Consider the following 20,653-nt stretch of genomic DNA (forward strand, 5'->3'; position numbering starts at 1 on the left):
TGTTTTTACGGCGTAATTATTTAAATCCTTTTTAAGGCGCCTGTTTTCAACATTTTTAACTGTATAATTCTTTTAATATTGCGAAGCCGCTCTGAGTCCCAGTTCTGCAAAAAGAGCGGGATACAAATAATAACAACACATAAGAAATAACAATAAACACTCTGTCAGAGAGCTCTGGTGCCACAACAAACTACAATTCCCAGGATTCCATAGCACTGAGCCGCAGCAGTTAAACTGATAGTGCTTTTTTTAGCAGTGCATCAGAAACTCTGGCGTGGAAATAACTGCTTTATTTCTGCCACTTCGTTCAACAAAAAGATATACTTTGATCTATATATTTCCAGGATTCATATCCCGCCTTTCTCCTCAATGGGATTCAACATATACAATTCTCTCTATATATTATATGGGGGTATATCCACACTGCAGGAATAATCCAGTTTGGCACCACTTTGCCATGATTCATTGCTAGATTCATTGCAAGATTTCAGGCAGGGAAGGACAACTCTCTCACAAAACTACAAATCCCAGAATTCGAAAGCATTGAGCCATGGCAGCTGAAACTGGTGTGAAACTGCTTTATTGCCGCATGTGGCAGCAGCTGAAGCGTCCCTTATTTTAAGGGATGGCCCTCAGACAAAGGCCAGAAAGCACAGGGCTCTCGGGCCCATGATGTTTTTCCACTAGAACTATTGTGTCATCCGCAGATCTTAGATTGCTGGAGTTCCTTCTTCCTATCTTCAATCCTCCTTTCTTTTTGTATGTTTTCTGCCTACAAGTTGAACAAGTTTATTCTCAAACAAACCAGGTTTATAAGCCAGGAATAAACCAGACTTTGTCAGCTTAAGAAATCCTGGCTTGTTTCCTGGCCACCCAAACAGGTTCATACGAAACTTTCATTTCTGGTATAGTTTCATGCATTCCGTAGATAAACTGCAACCATTTTATGCTCACCTGCAAGACAGATTTTTTTTGTGTGTTCTCAGCTGGGCTGCTGCTTCCCATATCACTCTAGATTACTCTGGCACACTTACATAAGAATAAGAAGTGCCCTCTGCATTGTGTTGGGGTTACATCTTTTGTATGGCTGGGGCAAGTTCAGTTCAAATTTTGAAGCCATAAAACTCCACAGGCATCCTTTCAAGCCCAGTCTATGATATAATGAAATGCATCCAAAGCGCAATCTGTACACTCTTTTTATTTTTATTGCAAATGAGTAATTGAAACCATTGTCCATCTGCTCATGGAACACTGTGAAAATGACACTATTCATCATTAATTTTGCGAGTTTCAACAAAATGTGTTAAAATGATGTAGCTATCTTCTAGAAGCACAGAGAAGCATCACAGCCTCACAATGGCTTATAACTACACCAAACAGCAAGACAGCTGGAAACTAAAGCCTACCTTCTACAGGCTAAAATTTCTTCATCTGCTGCCTGCTATGAATACTCCAGTCACAAAATAGAAAAATATTTGCTTACAAAAGGAGGTCTGCTTGTTTTAAAAAAGAGAAAATTAGACTTATCTCATCATTAGCACACTGTAGGTCATTTGGGACTCAGTTGCAGCAAGCATTTTGCAGATCAGTGGAATCCTATCAGCGCACATTGATTTTAATGGGAATTTTGTGTGCTCAACTTTCTATGTTGAGGACTGCCCCTCTCTCTCTGATGTACACAGTGTGGGGATAAGTGACATGTTTGTGGTTCCACGCAACGCATAGGTACACCAGGTCCTCTTGGATCCATGGCACAACAAGTCTTCTTTTCACCCTTCCCATGTTCTCTTTTCCAGGGTAGCCCATTTTTTGCCTTGCCATATTTAAAACCAGTGGCCTGCTGGGAATTTATAGAGGACAAATACAAATTGATTGATTGAATAACTGAAATTGGTATGTAAGAGACATCATTTCTCATATTGTCCCTTGTACTTCTACCCTGTTGACATCTCTGGTCAAATGTGCTTGTAGGTTTCTAACTTCGGTGACCTATGAATTCGGATGACAGTGGGCAAAATCATAGGAAGGAATGTGGCTCTAGCATGGTCATTTAGCTCTATAAAACAATCTGCCTTCAAGTCCAAACTCTCAGGACATCTTCAGTTTCTTTAAACAACTGTCCTAGGCTATCATCTGTTGCTCAGCAACAACTACCATTCTTTGCAGATTTTACTGCATAATACAAGAATTTCTTTTGTATGAAGGGGGAAATTCCCAGCAAAGTACCCAGGGAGCAAATGTCCAACATGAATTTTAAAGGAAACATACTAAAGGATCGGAAAGCCAAAGATAACATTTCAAAATTTATGCAAGCTGGCATACAGCTCATGTTAGAAAAAACATTATAAGGTATTTCAAATTTGTGATCCAGTCCCAGCTCCAGCAAGGCACTATCAGTTCCCACCCACCGATTTCTCAGGACATCACCTGCTTGCTAAAAAGCAATGAAAGGTTGCAGAAAGCCAAGGGCTTCTCATTTCCTGTAACAGTAATTATTTTTAAAAAGGCAAGTTCATACACTGGTTAAAAAAATTATGCTTTACATAGGCTTTTTCAGGACTGCTTTTCTCACACTGAGAAGGTATGCGTCGTAGATGATGTTTAGGAAGTTGTCATCATTCTAGGGGAAAACATATATGATTTGTTAATGCAAAATACCCAGTGGAGATTAAATCCAATAATTAATCCTAAACAGTCTGATCAGAAATAAATAATAATAATAATAGGTCCACTGGGTGCCTCCAAGGTCTCAGCGGATGATGTAATAATTTCATACTGCCAGATACTTCTGTAATATCCCTCTGTGATCTTCCAGGTTTGATTTACTGTGGGATGGGGGACTTTGGTCAATGCAGAGGAAGAAAGGAAATATAAACCTCTGCATTGACCAAAAAGATACATATGCAGGTTTAAGGTTGATCTATGCTTGTGTATGTCACTCAAAGGATGCCAGTCCTTGGCTGTTTAAGGGCACAATAGTTCACACATAGTCAACTGTATGACGACAATATTTTTTATCCAAGACCTTAGAAGAGGATGCAGTTATTTTGTGTTTGCCTGCAGGGACATAGGTAGACACTTATTTCACAACACACAAGCTAGCTCACATGTCAATTTAGCAGTATGAAAAAAATACCCATTATACAAGGGGGAAGGCAAAGTGTGGCTTGTAGCTCACATGAAGCCCCAAGGCCATAATGATCCCCAGAATTTTGTTGTTGTTAAAAAAATGGCATTGCTGTTTACTGCTCACATTAGGTAGCAAACCACCAAACCTAATAAAATCAAAGGGAAAATTAACTATCTAGATTATATTCAATGGAGCAGTCAATATCGCCGTCGACTTAGTTTGATACAAGTGAGTATCACAGTCACAACTGTATGAGAATCAATTTAAGTATGGTCAGTATTGACTATCTCTAGGAAAAGATCTTTTCACTTTCTCCCTCAAAGATCTTCATAGAGATCAGTCCTATGCTGGGAGGAGGAGATGTTCATAGTATCTCCACCCATTCCCAGTGAGGAAAAAGAATCACTGGGCTCATGGAAGCCAGCATCACATGTCATCCTTGCAGCCTAAAAGGTGCACCCCTAATCTACCTAACACTGAAAGATGCTTGTTAGCAAATAGGCCTGGGGGGGGGGGGGCATTTGGGCATAGAGAATTTTTATCAAAATAAAAGGTAGGCCAATAAGAAATGTTGATATTTACCTGGATCAGATGCAGTAATGTTTCCTGCAGCTGCAGCTTTGTCAGTGGACTGCTGTTTCCAACGGGGGGGTCAGGGTTATGCAGAGGCAGGAGAAGGCTTCCTGAACTAGAAATAGCTTCTTGGTTCACAACTGGCAGCCATCCACTTTCATTTGGATTTGGTGGAGCTGGGGCAGACTGACTAAACACCATTGGGGACATCAGGAGTGATGGAGCTATGGTTGCAGGAATCCGCTGTGGTGAGATAACCTGCTTATAACACAGAAGGAACCATTACATATAATCAGTACAGATATCTAAGTCACCCCCATATATACAAAGATTTCTGGAGCTGAACATTAGATGCTATGGCAAGCATCTTGATGGAAGACAAAACCAATTTATGGTCTGATGTATGATGAACAGAAGGCTGGATTGGCTTTCATAGACCATAGCTATACTTGATGGAGACTGTGGGATAGTGTCAAGGAATGAATGTGTAGAGTCCTAAACAGCCACTCTACCTGAGGAAAGACTGCTTCTTAGTGACCAGACAATATGAATTTGTTAGATTTATTGATGCAAGAGGATGACCAGTTAGAACCCTGAGGAGGGTGAGATGCTCACTGGCTAGGCAAGCCAAAAAGGATATGATGGCAGCAGACACATGTGTCAGGTTGCCACTGCAGCCCTGAAGAGCCTGTCAGTTGCAGCTACTGAAGTTGTTACTCCAGTAATGTGATCTACAATACTAAACGGTCAATGAAGGCTAAAAGCTGTGCCAGGGGGTGGGGGGGGGGTCAAGGCTAAATTTCCCATATGGATTTGATGTAACCAGCCATTTCATAGAATCATAGAGCTGGAAGAGACCACAAGGGCCATCCAGTCCAACACCATTCTGCCATGCAGGAATACACAATCAAAGCGCTCTTGACAGATAAGTTGCTTGTATCAACAAACCACATTATCCTTTATTGAAATAAAATATTCAAATAGCTGTACAGAATAATTTTTCTCAACTTGAAATGGAACTGATAATAGTACATAGACTGAGTAAGTGAAGCTACAGTTGGTAGTTATATTGCAGCAAAAGGAAGTTAAATTATTGATATATCAGGCTCTTTAGGTATATGGCCTAAAAAAACAGCATTTTTTCAGGTGTAGTCAATATTGTTAAAAATAAGGGAAATACTCTCTTTACAGTAATAGAAATATTCCAATAACATAAATTCTACATAAAGCTTTGGCTATGTTTGATGATAATACAGGTTAACAAAATGGATGTGTTCCTGGGCATTATTTCCTTAATAGGAAATTTCGTATCAGAGGCAGAAAGAGCAAAGGACAGGATTCTATAGCATTTAAAAAGAATCAGTCCAACATATTGGGGGGCGGTAGGACTCGGGTTTGATTTTAACTCTATTGTAATTGATGTATTTTATTGTTGTAACCCACCCAGATTCTTCATGATTGGGCGGGCTATAAATAAATTATTATTATTATTATTATTATTATTATTATTATTATTATTATTATTATTATTATTTCAGCAAACTTTTATCAAAAACTAGTAATATGCCTATGTGAAATGAAACAACCAGGTCAGGAAGGTCTTGCCTAAGGAAACAAAAACATTTTCAACCTTCTAGAGACCTCTTCTTCCAAGCTTCATTCAGCTTTTACTTTTCTTTTGATTTCCATTTTGGTGGTCAAACTCATCGATCTATGCTTTTTTAATATGCTGAGACTAGCTGGTAAGGAAAGCTTATCTGCTTTCCTTTTTCTGTTTTGCTGTTCCTGCATGCTCAGTAAGGAATTCTGAACATAACTTCTATTTACCTTTTCTTTTATAGGGAGGCATATACAGCGAGAGTTGGAATCCCATTCTTTCCCACCTCAATTGCTGTATATGCCATTGTTATACGCTGATATAATCCAGCACCAAAAATCTGTGTTTCTCTAGCCTTCATTCAACATTCCCCCAATACGCAATTCCAGCTAGATAAGAGGACAAGGATAAAAAGTGAGAGCCAGGCAGCAATAAAAAGACTTTTTAAAAAGAAGCGTCTTTGTCAGAGGTTTTGTTAACTGAGGCATGCCTGTATTTAAACCAAAGGTGCTAAATCAAATAACATTATCTGGAGAAAATTTTCCAGTTTCATTTGTTCTGGAAAACACAAATCATTACAGGTTTACCTGAAAAAGAGGGAGCTGCTTTTCTGTGTTCGAAGCTTTGTCCATCCAGGAATCCAATGGTTTCAGAGAGGTAGTGCTCTGAGTAACTACAGGAAACTTAGCTGCCAAGGTTGGCCGACTGGAGACATGTAACTGTTGTTCCTGCTGTACAATCTGGAGTTTCTTTAGCAACTCCTGTGGTGAAATTACTCCAGAGTTGCCAGATGGGTTCCCAGAGAGAGGAAGGGATTGCCCAGGAAGTTTGGATTGTTCTTTGCCAAGGGCTGGAGGAGACCCCAAAGTCTGGCTTGGAACAGAGCCATTGAAATACATCACAGGTGGCTGTGTCACACTCTTGACCTGGGCTATTGAAGGAGGAGGAGCAGTCCTGCTGAAGATGGGTGCAGCTGAGCATGGCGGCACTGAGTTGCTGGCCTCCATTTTAGTTACCTGCCCTGACTGACCCTGCAGTTGCTGCAGCAGGCTCTGAGTGCTGGCTGCATTGCGGACCGGATGAGACGTCCTACAAACACCATGAGAAGCCATGGGCTGGAAGAGTCCGGTAAAAACCTTGCCTCCAGTATGGAGGCTGCCATTCTCACACAGTCGATTTTCAGGGAGTTCAGAAACTGGGTGAAGCTCAGCCCCGCCACGCACCATGAGTTTTTGAATGGCTGGGCAAAGCTGCTTCTCTGTTGTGGGCGAATGCCTGCCAGGCTCCTCGTAGGACAAAGAGCGGACAACTCCCTGCCTGGGAGGAAAGTTATCTTGCAGAAGCTTCTGTGACAGGTCGGAGGCATCTTGGTACATGCTAGATTTTTCCTGCTTTCCAAAGAGTGTTGTTAGGGATAAGTGCTGTGGTTCAGGATCTGTGTTATGCTGGGGGAAGGAGAAGAAATTGTATGGATGTCACCATAATAAGGCACAGTATTGTTTGGCTAGCAGCATTGAAGAAAAGGAAAGAATAGTTACCATATCTTCTTGACTATAAGTCAACCTCATGCAAAAGTTGAGGGCAGGTTTTGGGGCTAAAATTATGGATTTTGATATGACCCGTGGATAGGTTGATGATGAAACTTAGGGGCATGTAACAAAGTATGTAAACGACAAAAGAAAAGAAAATGATGCCAAAGGACTTACAAAATTGCAGCAGGCATAACTGTTTGGTATCATCCTAAGGCTGGATGGATGAGGGGGGAACTACAGTAAATTGTGGCTGTGCGATGTGTGGATGAGGCAACCAGGTGCCAGCAGGGCTAATAAAAAATGTACATGTCAAAAAAGATGAAAAGGTAAAACAAAGCACATGGCAGCTAAGTGATCATAGCCTTTAACTTTAATGTGTTAACTTTGTCTGATTTTCAGCCAAAAAGGCTGACAAACATACATAAATGTCTATTCAAATCCTTCAAAGCCCATTTCCTCTCCGTACTCCTTTGAGGGAAAGCACCAAAGAGCTGCTACTGCTGCCATTTCCCTGCCCAGGCATTCAAAATGGCTAAAAGTGGCACCATGATGAAGAGAGTACAGGGGATTGGTGTTTCTTTTAGATGCTTCCAGAACAGACTAAGCTCTTGCCTTTCACCACTCTACTCAGAGAAGGGGATGGTGCCTTTTTTTGATAGGAACTAATGCACAGTACTTACATTGACCCGTGCATAAGTTGACCCAGGTTTTTGAGGTCAGTTTTTTAACTAAAATTTCTAAACTTATCCATGAGTAAATATAGTAGTTGTCCCTTAAATCAGCCTGATGATGCATGTGGTTGTGATGAAATGCTTTGTGTTACCATTTTACTACAGTAAAATTAGTACTGTAGTAATTAATATACATTTGCCATTTATGAAGGAGTTGGAGTCAGTCAGCAGAAAAACAAATGAGTCAGAGTCAAAGACCAAGGTTTGACGTACCAATTCCACAAATCCTACCAATCCTTGAGAACTTAACAATATTTCTACTGCTTTTGTAGGGGACACATAGTTTTGCAAAAGGGTATGGTACATTCTGTTCATCTTGACAAAGAACAATTCTCAACATTCAGTCATTTATAGAATCTGTATTTACCTTTTAAATATGAGTTTTATTTTCTAGCAATTATATTCTTGGAACTGTGTATGTCAGTGTATGCTGCATTGAAACCACAACTCCACAAATATGATGTCCTATAACAAAGAAATTCTGCCAATATAACCACCACTACTACCACCACTGATACTGGATCAGGGCCACTGTGAGAGCAGAAATAGACAAAATGAAAGATACAGTGGTACCTCGGGATACGAAATGATCGCGTTACGAAATTTCCGGGATACGAAAAAGTTAGATTGGAAAAAACTGTTCCGGGTTACGAAATATTTTTCGGGTTACGAAATTCATTTCGGCGCGAAATTCAAATGCAAAGCGCGGCTATCGGCTTTCCAGCGCTAACGGAAAGCCTTTTCGGGTTGCGAAATTATCGGGTTACGAACGGAATGGCGGAACAAATTAATTTCGTAACCCGAGGTAGCACTTATAGGTTTGCCATGAAAGTATTATTTTCTTCCTTGCTTGGAAATGTTCCTGTGCAGGCTTCCTCATTAAGCCTTTTAAGCCAAGGGCAGTATTAGTCAAAAGCGCAGGTATACTCACACACCTGGTGCTGAGTTTCACTAGGCTTCACTGGGATTGGTTTGATCAAGTTTGGGTTGTTGTATATAGCAGAAGAGCTGGTTATTTGTTTGGGCTCAGAACATGCCTTGCACTGTAATGCACACACACACACAAAATCATTTTAAAAAGCAATGCTCCTTCCCAAGAGTTCCAACATCATGAAAACAAGTACTGTATACTCAAATGTGAGAACTAAAAACACAACTAACAAACTGACAAATAACCATGAGGATCAAGGACACTTGAAGCAAAGCCAATTTTAATGTCAAGGAACACAAGACATGTACTACATAAAAAGATCTATGTGAGAATCTTTTAATACATTGTCCTTCGTTTATTCCCTCATTATGTACTTAATTTGTTTTAAACTATTTTAACTCTTTTAATCTGTATTTTCAACTGTTCAGATGTTTAATATACATTTAGCCTTTTAAATCATTTTAGCATTTACACAATTTACATTTGTCAGACTGGTTTTAGCTTGCGGGCAATTATCTAGTACCTTTGGTAGTGGCAGATGCCAGGTTCTCTGCCCTGTTGCCAATGTATGAATGTTACAGAAAACAAGAAAGTGTTAAATCTAAAGAGAATTAAGCAACAGGACAAAGGAATGAAGAAACAGTCAAAAGAGAGAGCATGCTAATGCTTTGCACAGATAAGCCATACCTTGGTATATTCATCTTTGGCTTTAGTGAGCATCCGTAGGATATCCACTTCTTTGTTGTCACCTGAAGTCAGGCTAACAGGGGAAATTCCCATGCCAGTCCCCTGCTGTGCTTTCAGTTGTTCTTGCTGAGTTAAACTGTAATTGAAAAGTGAAGTCAAAAAAGAATATTAAAATGGAGTTCACTCTCAGTTGCTTCAAATTACTGAGAATGGTTTCAGTACAGATGAACAAGCAATGTTTGCCTTAAATTGATAATCTCATTTCCCCAATTTTAAGCCAAGTGCGCCCTAAAAAACTTTGTGCAATCAAGAGGTGGTACTTTAAACTACATTTTGTGCTTGTTGGTGGTGGAAGGGTAGCAAATATTCATAAATAAGTTTTTAACTGCTAGAAAATGACCACTTTCCTGCTGCAGCTATGTTATGAGAGGGTGCTGAAAAGTTTTTGGTCCAACCCACTTCCGAATATGTGAGCATAATTCTGTCACTATAGCTTGAAATAATGTTCTTTTGCATTATAAACTGCCAATCTGTAGTATCATAGCTCTAATTTTTGGTTTGTTTGTGTTTTTTTTCACATCGGACCATGTCAATGAAAACTGGAATTTTCAAGTGCTGAACTCGAGCCCTTCATGAAGTTACTGTTTCTATAGAAGAAAACTCCAAAGGAAATCCATAAGTGTATGATGCAAACACTGAATGACAAGTGCCTGTCATACTAAACTGTGAAGAAGTGGTATGTCTACTTTCAGCATAAAGGTTTTGAGACCAAGGATGCAGCAAAGTCTGGGAGGTCTTCAACCGTGTAAACTCCCAAAAGTGTTGAGTAGGTTCATAACCTGATTTTGGCATATCCGTGAATCTCAGCTAAAATAACTTCTGAGACACTAGAGATATTCCAGGAATGCACTGAGTTTAATTCATGAGCTGCTTGCCATGCAGAAGCTCCCAGACAAGGGCTTGCTGAAATGTTTGAATGTTGATCAGAAACTAATTTGAGTGGATACCTTCAAGTTGATTTTACAGCATTCTGAGTGATCTAGTGATAATTTTTTTTGGAACGACTCATTACTGTTGATGAAACATGGTTACATCATTATGATCTAGAGACCAAACAACCATCCTTGCAGTGATGGGACTCGGGTTCTTCACGGCCAAAGAAAAGGTTCAAAGCTCAACAACAAAGGTATTTTGATGACTATCTTCAAAAAGGCCCAAGAGTTAATGCAGAAAGATACTCTAACTTCTCTGTGCTGACTAAAGGAGGCACTGAAGAAAAACCAGTGAGGGAAACTGTAGGAAGGTGTTCTCTTTTTGCAGGACAATGAATTCTGTTCACAGGGCTAGTTAGATGATGCAAGTTTTGAAGAATCTGGGGTTTGAGTGCATATACCAACCACCCTGCTCACCAGATTTTGCTCTATCTGATTATCTTTTGTTTCCAAACCTTCAAAAGAGTTTGAAAGGAAGGAGATTTTTCAAATGATTCAGAGGTGAGAGTAGCAGCAGAGCAGTATTTCAGTGACCAGACATCAGAATGTATATGTATGTAATATTGTATGTAGAGATAGATGTTAAGAATGTTTAAGATGCTTGTATTGCACAATAAATTCTAAATATAGTAACGTGGCAGCTGTACATAAGATTGTAGACTTAATTAATTTTCTGCTTAAATATCATTCAAACATCAGTGGTGGTAATTCCAGTATAAAGGGAACATATGTTAAGGGTAGCCTACATTAATAGTGAACTAACATGCCCCCCCCAAAAAAAAGATAAAATCTCCGAAAGCCATTTCTCCCCCATCAACACTTACTTTTTCATGAGCTCTGCAATTCTTTGACATTCTTCCTTATCATAAAACCAAATTCCATAAATGGACACTGTAAATGCACATCAGACACAAATGATGAACAACTCACTATTATGACTACCATCACCCATCTTTGACAAGGAGAATTAAATATAATTTGCAAAGTGTTTTCTAAGGCTTTAAAAATATGATAACCCTGAAACAAAAGAATTTCACCATCCCTTCTGTTTCTCCCACCATCATTTGATGCAAATGCCGGGCAACAAAATTACACTGCCCGTGTTTAGTGTTTACCATCGTAGAGGTCCCAGGCACCAGTGCCTCTGGTATGTGTCACAGCCCCACAGGGTTTCCAGCCAGCTAATAATTTACTGAGCTGAACAGTATAATTAGATTCTGTCAGGGAACTAACACTGTGGTATGAAAAGCCAATGAGTTTCAGATCTTGTCAAGCTCTGCACATAGCCAAACACCTCTTGCCCCCATTACATCTGAATGCACACAGGATGCACAACGCAGGGTCAAGCCATGTCACTGTGTAATTTTTTTGTTGTCTCCCTGCCATCACACATCACACAAACACACTGCCTGTGACCTCCAATTACCAGCCATGTGTGCCCAAATGCCATCCCACTGCATGGCATATCACTCCTTGATAGGCAGGTAACAATTGTGGCATAGAACAATTTTGTCCAGCTTTGGCTACTGTGCCACAGGACAGATAAAGCCCTAAATGGCTTGGGTCCAAGCTATCTCAGAGACCGCCTCTTCCCATACAATCCTCCCCGCGCCCTCCAGTCCTCTGGGAGGAACTTGTTGCAGCCTCAAAAATCGAGGCTTGTGGCAACCTCCAGGAGAGCTTTTTCTGCTGTCTCCCCCAGACTCTGAAATGACCTGCCGGACGAGATCCGTCAATTAACATCTTTGGACAGCTTCAAAAAGGCTGTCAAGACGGATCTCTTCAGGCAGGTCTTCCCAGACTAAAATATCCCGGCCTCAGGATCTCCCCCCTCCTCAGTAATGTCTCGAAAGCCCCCTTTTCTTTTCTTTAGAACTGAAGTTGCAGTGGTTTATCGGTTGGTATTATTTTGTTTAATTTATTGTTGTTTTAACTAGTTATTGTGGTTTTAATTTAGATATGCAGTTTAATAACTTTTGAAGGGGGGAGGGAATATATTGTTTTTATGGTGTATGTTATTTTAATGTTGTAAACCGCCCGGATTGGTTCGCCACAGGGCGGTATATAAATAAAATTTATTATTATTATTATTATTATTATTATTATTATTATTTAGCCACTATTACATGTGATTTGGTCATATCCAGTTGCGATTAAAGCACTGCCTTTGAAGGATGTTTAGAAACTGCAGCCATTGCAAAATGCAACAGCTACGCTACTGATTGATGTCTACTCTAATGACCGTGTTACAGTAATGTCAGTGCTGGTTCAATTTAAACTTTGAAGAGCTTGAAAGGCAGCAGGAGGTCCAGCAGAGTCAACAGGGACACAATCTCCCTGTCCAGCTTCTGTCATAAGTAATCAAACAGGGCAACTATAGCTATTTCCATTCCTTAACCAGGCCTGAAATGGATCTAGATAACCCACCTCATACAGGCCCGTTTGTTCTAGTGTGTGTATGGGCCTTCAAGTTGTCTGTTGACCTAATGCAATCTCATGGATTTCATAGGATTTTCTTAGGCAAGGAATCCTCAGAGGTGGTTCTGTGAGTTCCCTCCTCTGAAATAAAGTGTACAAGACCAGGTATTCATTGGTAGTTTCCTGTCTAAGAAATAACCAGAACTGATTCTGCTGAGCTTCCAAGATCAGAGGAAATCTGGTGCCTTTAGGGTATTCCAGCCATCATACTTTGCCCCAAACTGAAATAATAGGGACTGCTTAATAGTTGTCCAACACAGTGGGATCCTGAGAAGGTTTCTTCTCAGCAGAGGTCTTATAATAGCCCACAGAATGTGATCTATTATCACAGGAAGGGAGAATGGAGGAATTTCCTACTTTCTGTTCTCTGGCAATTACAACAGGATTTTTGCTCTCCTTTACCATAATTTTATGAGCACAAGAAGAGACAATAGCCAAAGCTTTAAGCACTTGCAGCATACTATATATAACGGCATAGTTACACCGGATCCCACAATTGCACAGCTGACTACACAACAGACTCTGATGCCTAGAGCTTTCCTGTTGCACAACACTCGATTAACTTCTCACCCATCAAGTTGAAAGCAAGAGAGCTATGTGCAGCTTGCAGAATTACTGGCCTATTAGAGAGCATATTTATGCAACCTTCAAGGAAGTGCAACTGAGCCCACCACAATTTGTATGTTAACACTGTGTCCCAATCACATTCTGGCTGTGGATAAGAATATTTCAACAGAAGCATATGTGCAGAACTAGAGACAAAGTCAAAGCTTGATAAATACATAGCTGGCTGGTGAACAAAATTTCTTGCTAGGCTTGATTGTTGTCAAACTCACCAAGGAGCAACCATCTCTCGGGGCAACAATGAGCTTCCTAAAAAGATATCCAGTATGGTTAAACCCTTGCTACCTGTCTAATCCCATTCTGGCAGAAAGGTTGAATATAAATCACATTAATTAATTAATTAATTAATTAATTAATTAACATAAATAATCACATAACTTAAAGGGAGATACTGAAAGGACTGGACCGACTTATATGAATCAAATTCCTTTCCTTGAATTGTTTCTTGAGTCATGTCAGAGAACCTGGAAAACTGGTATAACAAGATTTTTTAAATGATGCACTTATATTTAAATACCTTTAAAAGACTCTTTCTCACAGTTTGGAGTATACCAGAATGCTAACGTATAGCCTTAGCAGCGTGTGTGTCCCTTGGCTAATCTCTGAATGCCCCCCAAAGCTGGAGGAAATTGTCTCCATTTTTATCCCAGGCACAGGACTCAGAATAGATTGCTTTACTGACTGAGATTTTCAGAGACAGTGTAAAAGAAGCACAATACAATCTCAAAACTGTATCTAGCTCATTCAGAAGTTTCACTCACATCTGGCATTTCTGTAAAGAAGGAAAGGGTCCTGTAGTTGGAAGTCCAGATCCTTAGTTATGGGTTCTGTCCGATTTTCCATGCTCAGTCTGTTCATAATGGTGAATCCATACTTCGGTGAAGCTGTTCTGAAAGTTACCATAGCCCAAACCATTCAAAGTGAATTAAAAATGGTAGTATAAGTTTATGACAAATATTTTAAGACACATTCTTGAATCTGTACAGCGACAATTTTGTAATTTTGTAAAAGAAATAATTCCTGAAAGTCTGAAATTGAGGAAGTGGTGTTTTTGAAAAGCTTTAATCACAATACACAGCCACTTTCTTTGAGCAGCAGCTTCTGTGTTGCCCTCTACCACTCTTAGGTCTTATCATAAATGAATTCCTTTCACAATTAACGTTGAACATAAAGTATTCTATAGCAATTTCCTAAACACTGTTTTTAATTATTAGAAATACTAATGACAGGCAGCATTAAAGGAAGGGTGGTGATGGAACACAAAATAAAAGATGCAAGTGATAGAAAGCAAACACAGTGGCAATCCTCCTTTTTCATAATCTCCTTTCACAATGAGGGGAATTAGCTCTGTCAGCCCCAAAAAGTCATAAACGAAGGCTCTGAGGTTGTTGTTTTTTAAACTCCTTTATTGTCTCATCAAATTAGTCATCTTTTATTTCTAAAATGTGTTCTGAACCTCCCATGCTTGATGAAGATGTGACCTGAAGCTACTGATCTAACACTTTTGCATCATCTGTTTTGTTCCTCTGATCTTTGTCAGAAAAGACACTTAGATACATCTAAGTCTGTGGCTTGGCGTGCTTGGTGCCAGCTCTGACTAATGCAGCATCTGTGGCCTTTCCTGAACAGAAATAACCTAGCCACAGTAGTCCATGTTCTGGAAACCTCCTGATTAGACTATTGTAATCCAATCTATGTGGGGCTGCCCCTGAAGAAGAATCAGAAGCTGCAGCTAGCGCAAAACCAGCAGCTTGACTGCTGACTGGAATGCTATATAGACAGCATATCATGCCAGACTTATAAGAATTGTACATGATGCCAATACCTATCCAGTCTGAATTCATGGTGCTTCTGACAGTATTCAAAACCCTAAATGCTTTGGGATCTTGATACTTGAGGGATTGCCTTTCCCTGCATGTGCCTGCCCAAGGATTAGGTCTTGGGCAGGGGCAGATAGTGTCTCTGCATCCCACCAGCAAGGTCAATACACTTTGTTGGGCCATGAGACAGGGCTTTCTCTGCCATGGCACTCCCACTAAGGAATGCCCTCCCCTTTGAGGTTCAAATGACGCCAACACCCACTTCTTTTAGGCACCAAGTTAAAACTCAGCAGCTCTTCATCAAGGCTGTTGGGCCTGATTAATTCATCCCAAATACTTTTAAAATCTGTTTTTAGCTCATTATGTTATTAATACGTTGCTTATCTTACTTACATTATTTTATTGTTTTAAACAATGTACCATATATACGCGACTATAAGTCAACCTCATATATAAGTCGAGGGCAGGTTTTGGGACTAAAATTATGGATTTTGATATGACCAATGGGTAAGTTGAGAGTAAAACGTAGGGGCACGTAATGAAGGATATAAAGGATGAAGCAAAAGAAAACAATGCCAAAGAACATACAAAATTCCATCAGAACTATTTGTGCTCATACTAAAGGCTGGATGAGAGAGTAGAGGGGGGTCAGTGTTTCCAGGGCAGATTAAACTCTTGCCTTTCACCGTGTGTGTGTGTGTGTGTGTGTGTGTGTGTATGCGTTAAAATACAGTACTTAAATTGACTTGTGGATAGGTCAACTCAGGTTTCTGGGGTCAAATTTTTAACCTAAATTTCTAGACTTATACATGAGTATATACAGTAACTTGTTTTAATGCTATCTGTAAACTGCTGTGAGATCTTTTAATACTGAGTGGGATATAAATATTTTAACAACAACAACAAGTTTTAAAGTCTCACCTTGCGTAAACAAACAGTGTTCCTTCCACATCAGTCTTCTCCTACAACCAGATTAAAAATGCATAAACAGTACAATATTTTAGCAAGAAAATACATGTCATTTAATGGAACTAACAGACAGATAACTAAACTGGATGCAGCTTCAAACATTTCAGCCGATAAAACATGTTGTTAAAGTTAAAGCTGGTCACTACATTTCTGGTGTGTACACATCTTCCATATCACTGTACACAATTTTGGAACATACTTATCTCTCCCATGGTATGTGCACTGTGGAGTTGCCAAAGGTTACTATTTTGAGCCAAGACTCCTCAGACCTTCCTCTCACCACGAGCATGGCCCAAATGGTAACTTTTTCAAGCTTTGGCACTGCACTGAAATACCTGAGGTGTGACAGGCAGCTTCATAAAGAAGGACGGCCAGTTGTTGCCTGATCCTTGATCTCACAGCCATGCCACCGCACCCATATTTTGGCAAGACAAAGTGTTAGATTTCCCAATAATGATACTATTTACAGGTGTCATACACTTCACACAAAATTTCCACTGTGTCAAAGCAACAGCAATCACTAAACAAAACAAAAAAAAACTGGTATTTTTTTGTAATAATCACTAGCATCCTTATTTTTTAGCCTTTGGGGAATAAGAGGAGGATGCCCTACTTATGAAGGGAGTCCAGCCAGACTGACTGACCCAGATTGGGATTATCTGAGGGAACAGAGCAGCTGTGGGTCCAGCCTGCCACAGAGATACACAAGCATGGCTTCTGCTAGAGCAAATTCTCCACCCTCGCCAGCAGCATTTCCAATAAACAGACACCAATGTACCATTCAAACAACATCCAGCCACCAAATGGCTCACAGAACTGGAAGAGACGCATAGGAGTCATCTACTTCAACTCTTATGCAGAGTACAAATACATAGATAAATATCGCTTAGAGATGGCAAACCTAACTCTTTCTTTAAAAAGCTCCAGAAAAGGAGGGTCAACTGCCTTGCCAAAGAATCTCTTAACAGCTCTTATAGTCAGAAAGCACTTAGACATAACTTTTTTAACTTGGTGCAGACAGTGGACTTGTGAAATAAAACTGATTCTGCAATCTGCAATTTTACATCGTGGAATCATCTTCCAACTGTGATTCATGATGTAAAATTGTAGATTGCTTTCAGTGTAACTCAAATTGAGTCGAAAATTACGTTAATTGTAGTTACTCCTTAGCCTTAATTTATATACAGACAAGGAATTGTTGTTATGTGCTGTCAAGTTGGCTCTGATTTCTGGTGAACCTATACAGGCCCTTATTATCTGCTGGGATTTGGTTTCAGGACCCCTCATGGATACATAAATCCATGGATGCCCAAGTCCCATTAAATACAATGGTGTAGTAAAATGGTGTCCCTTATATAAAATGGCAAAATCAAGGTTTGCTTTTTGGAATTTATATCTTTTTGGAATATTTCCAAGCCATGGATGTTTGAATCCGAGGATAAAAAGTCCCTGGATTTGGAGGGCTGACTGTAAATGGGAGTCCTCCAAAAGCTCCAGTCCTCCAAAGCCCTGCTCAGGTCTTGCAAATGCAGGGCTGTGCCTTCATTATCAGAGTCCCTCCACCTGGAATGTGCTTTCACTTTTTTTTCTGACTGCCTTCCACTTTCTCTAGCATTACTGTATTTTCCATCTCATATCTCCTTATTACACAGCTGGCCCTTTGCATTTGCAGCTTGGGCTTTTGTGCTTTTGATTATTTGCAGTTTTGATGAATATGTTCTCTCCAGGGACCTCTAAGTCCTTCAGCTCAACTGACCCTAGAACTGTACTGGAGAACCTAGAGGCTCCTTGTCTGAATGTCCTCCAGCATGATTCTGTGATCAACCTCTGGCAAATCTTAACCACGGAATTGCACTGGAGGACCTGGAGATTCCTAGAGAGGAGGAGGTCTCTTGGCTTAAAAGATAGTGGGGCTTTTTATTTGTGGTTTTTCCACATTCACAGGAGTCCTTCACCCCTAAGCCCAGGAAAAGTGGAGGGGGCACTCTATATTGTATAATACATAACTATATATATTTAACATTTATTTATTTATTTGGTTTCTATGCAGCTCACATATACTTTATACATATATATAAAACACACACGCACACACACATATATATATAACTTATATATAGATATATAAAAAATATACAGTACACTGTTGTACACCGCTTTGATCTAATTTGGAAAAGCGGTATATAAATAAACATTATTATTATTATTATATGGTGTAATATAATACTGATACACACACACACACTATATATACATGGTGTAATATAATGCTAATAAGTTATATATACTATATATATATATATATATATACACTATATATGATTATATTGCACTATTTATATGGTGTAATATAATCATGCTGTTAAATTATACCTAATTTATATATACTATATATATATATATATATATGGTGTAATATAATCTTACTGGTATTTAATTTTTTTAAAAAAATCCCTTTTTGTACATTAATATTTTAACTGGATCTTTTTTGGTAATTATTGTAAGCCGCCTGGCAGCCTGCCACTCTGGGAGGAAGGCGGCCTATAGCTCCAGTAAATAATGAAATAGAGGCGCAGGAGAAGAAGAAGAAGAAGACCCTTGTGACGTCAGCGTCGCCTCTATTGCAGAGTTTACGGTAAGGAGCGCGACGTGGCAGATTTAAAGAGACAGCGCCCCATTTCGGCGCTCCAACCGCCATAATAACACCAAGGCACGCACCCATTCGTTGGCGCGGTGCCCGAAGGTGTAGAGCGCCACCTGGCTGGCCACGTCCACGATGCCGCTGATGTAGGGGTCCTGGCGCTGCAGGGCCGCCAGGCTGATGTCCAGCCCCTTCCCCAGCGGAGCGGCCCCCGCAACCGCCGCCGGAGCAGCTCCAGCCGCAGCAGCAGCCGCAGCCGCCGCCATCTTGCCTCCCTGAGGTAAAAAGAAGGCTCCAGGCAGGCGTGGCTAATCCACGGCCGAGAGGGAGAGCGGCGCTCCGAGGAAACTGAAGCCAGGTCCCCGACAGGCCCTGCTAATCGAAGACCGAGGCCGGGATTGTTGCCCTTGGCAACCGAACGCAAAGGCTGCCTAGATAGACGACAATAGAGACAGCAAAGGATAGAAATAATGCAATAATAAAATACAAATAAAATTCCAAAGCGCTTGGAACTGTATTGTGAGGCTGCCTTTGTGTTTTAACAATTTTATATTGTTATAAAATAATAAATTAAAATAATAAGGATGGAGCCCTGGTGGCGCAGTGGTTCAATGCCTGTACTGCAGCCATTCACTCAAAACCACAAGGTTGCGAGTTCAAGACCAGCAAAAGGGCCCAAGCTCGACTCAGGCTTGCATCCTTCCGAGGAGGGAGCTAAAATGAGTACCCAGACTGTTGGGGGCTAATTAGCTTACTTGCTGTTCACCGCTATGATCTTTGGAATAGCGGTATATAAATAAAACAAATTATTATTATTATTAATAAAAATAAAAGTCTAGAGCATTTGGAACTGAACTGTAATACTGTTTTTTATAGTTTAGTACTTTTACGTTTTATATTTGTTTTAATATTAAGGATAAAATTAATATTGTTTTAATATTAATAATACAATTTAAATAATTTTATATTTGATTACATGCATCAGTTGCTTTTATAGTATTGTATTTCACCGGCATCATTTGTTCATAATATAGTTGTATGTTTTATTATTCCATAGATTGTATGCCTTTGGCAGGATTTAAGGTTCTGGATCGATTGCGTCTGTAAATCTCCAGAGATGCCAGATGCCAGAGAGGCAGGTGGAACATCAGTAATAAATTCTTCCATAGCCCAAAAAACCCACAGAAAACGAGGGACGCCGGCCACGAAAGCCTTTGGCTTCACACAGGTGTCAGGCTGCTTTGTCTCTGTGGCTTGGACACAACCTGAGTCGAATGTTTGGACTGGTCCAGTTCCTGTTGTTCTTGTTGTGTGCCTTCCAGGTTGCTTCTGCCTTACGATAATCTTGGCTGCTTTACAAAGGCTGTCAGGATGGATCTCTTCCGACAAACCTTCCCCAACTGACTCCGCTGTGTATAACATCCCAGGGTTCCCATTGTTTTACTGTTATTTTATCATTGGATATTGTTTATTATTATTAATTGGGAAGTTTAAGTGTTGGGGAATAATGGGTTTTATTTGGCATTTTATTGTATTCTGTATTGTATTTTATTTTGAAAGCTGCCTTGATCCAACCAGATAGGCTGGATATAAATAACATTATTTATTATTATTATTATTATTATTGCTTTCTGGCAACTTTCTTCAGAGGCGTTCTCCACTGCCATCCTCTGAGGCTGAGAAAGTGAGATGTGCCTCCAAGGTGGTTTTTCAGGCTATGTTGGGCTATGGCTATGAATATGGCCACATAGCCCCAAAAACCTACAGAAAACTATGGACGCCGGCTATGAAAACCTTCAACTTCATGTTGCCCAAGGCAGGTTTCTATGGCTGAGCTGGGATTCGAACCCTGGACTCCAGAGTTGTAACCCAACAGTCAGACCACTCCACAGACTGGCCATTGCCCTGATTTAATTCTCAATCTCTCATAGTGATGTCAGTTGTAAAA

The 20,653-nt window shown here is 40.0% G+C and overlaps 1 protein-coding gene across 2 annotated transcripts; it reads right to left on the reverse strand.

Annotated features, from left to right (window-relative positions):
- Positions 1–1,185: 1,185 nt before the first annotated feature.
- DCP1B (decapping mRNA 1B) lies at positions 1,186–19,174 on the reverse strand. Of its 2 annotated transcripts, XM_089527491.1 has the most exons (9): positions 18,783–19,174; positions 16,017–16,057; positions 14,037–14,164; positions 10,998–11,064; positions 9,182–9,317; positions 8,499–8,606; positions 5,888–6,745; positions 3,713–3,961; positions 1,186–2,620 (listed from the first exon to the last, which is right to left on the reverse strand). In XM_089527491.1, the coding sequence occupies exons 1-9, from the start codon at positions 18,969–18,971 to the stop codon at positions 2,540–2,542; spliced, it is 1,857 nt and encodes a 618-aa protein (XP_089383617.1). In that variant the 5' UTR covers positions 18,972–19,174; the 3' UTR covers positions 1,186–2,539. The 2 variants fall into 2 exon arrangements, with proteins under 2 accessions (XP_089383617.1, XP_089383618.1); XM_089527492.1 differs by lacking the exon at positions 8,499–8,606.
- Between the last annotated feature and the right edge of the window lie 1,479 nt (positions 19,175–20,653).

Source organism: Sceloporus occidentalis, unplaced genomic scaffold (assembly GCF_023333645.1).
Source record: "Sceloporus occidentalis isolate IW3139 unplaced genomic scaffold, rSceOcc1.0.p SCAF_5, whole genome shotgun sequence".
Lineage (NCBI taxonomy): Eukaryota > Metazoa > Chordata > Lepidosauria > Squamata > Phrynosomatidae > Sceloporus > Sceloporus occidentalis.

Coding starts and splice junctions, on each gene's coding strand:
- DCP1B (XM_089527491.1), bottom strand. CDS start 18,971: ATGGCGGCGGCTGCGGCTGCTGCTGCGGCTGGAGCTGCTCCGGCGGCG. Junction 16,058..18,782: donor GGCACCGCGCCAACGAATGG/GTGCGTGCCTTG, acceptor ATCTGGTTGTAG/GAGAAGACTGATGTGGAAGG. Junction 2,621..3,712: donor CATTACTGCATCTGATCCAG/GTAAATATCAAC, acceptor GTTTTCCCCTAG/AATGATGACAACTTCCTAAA.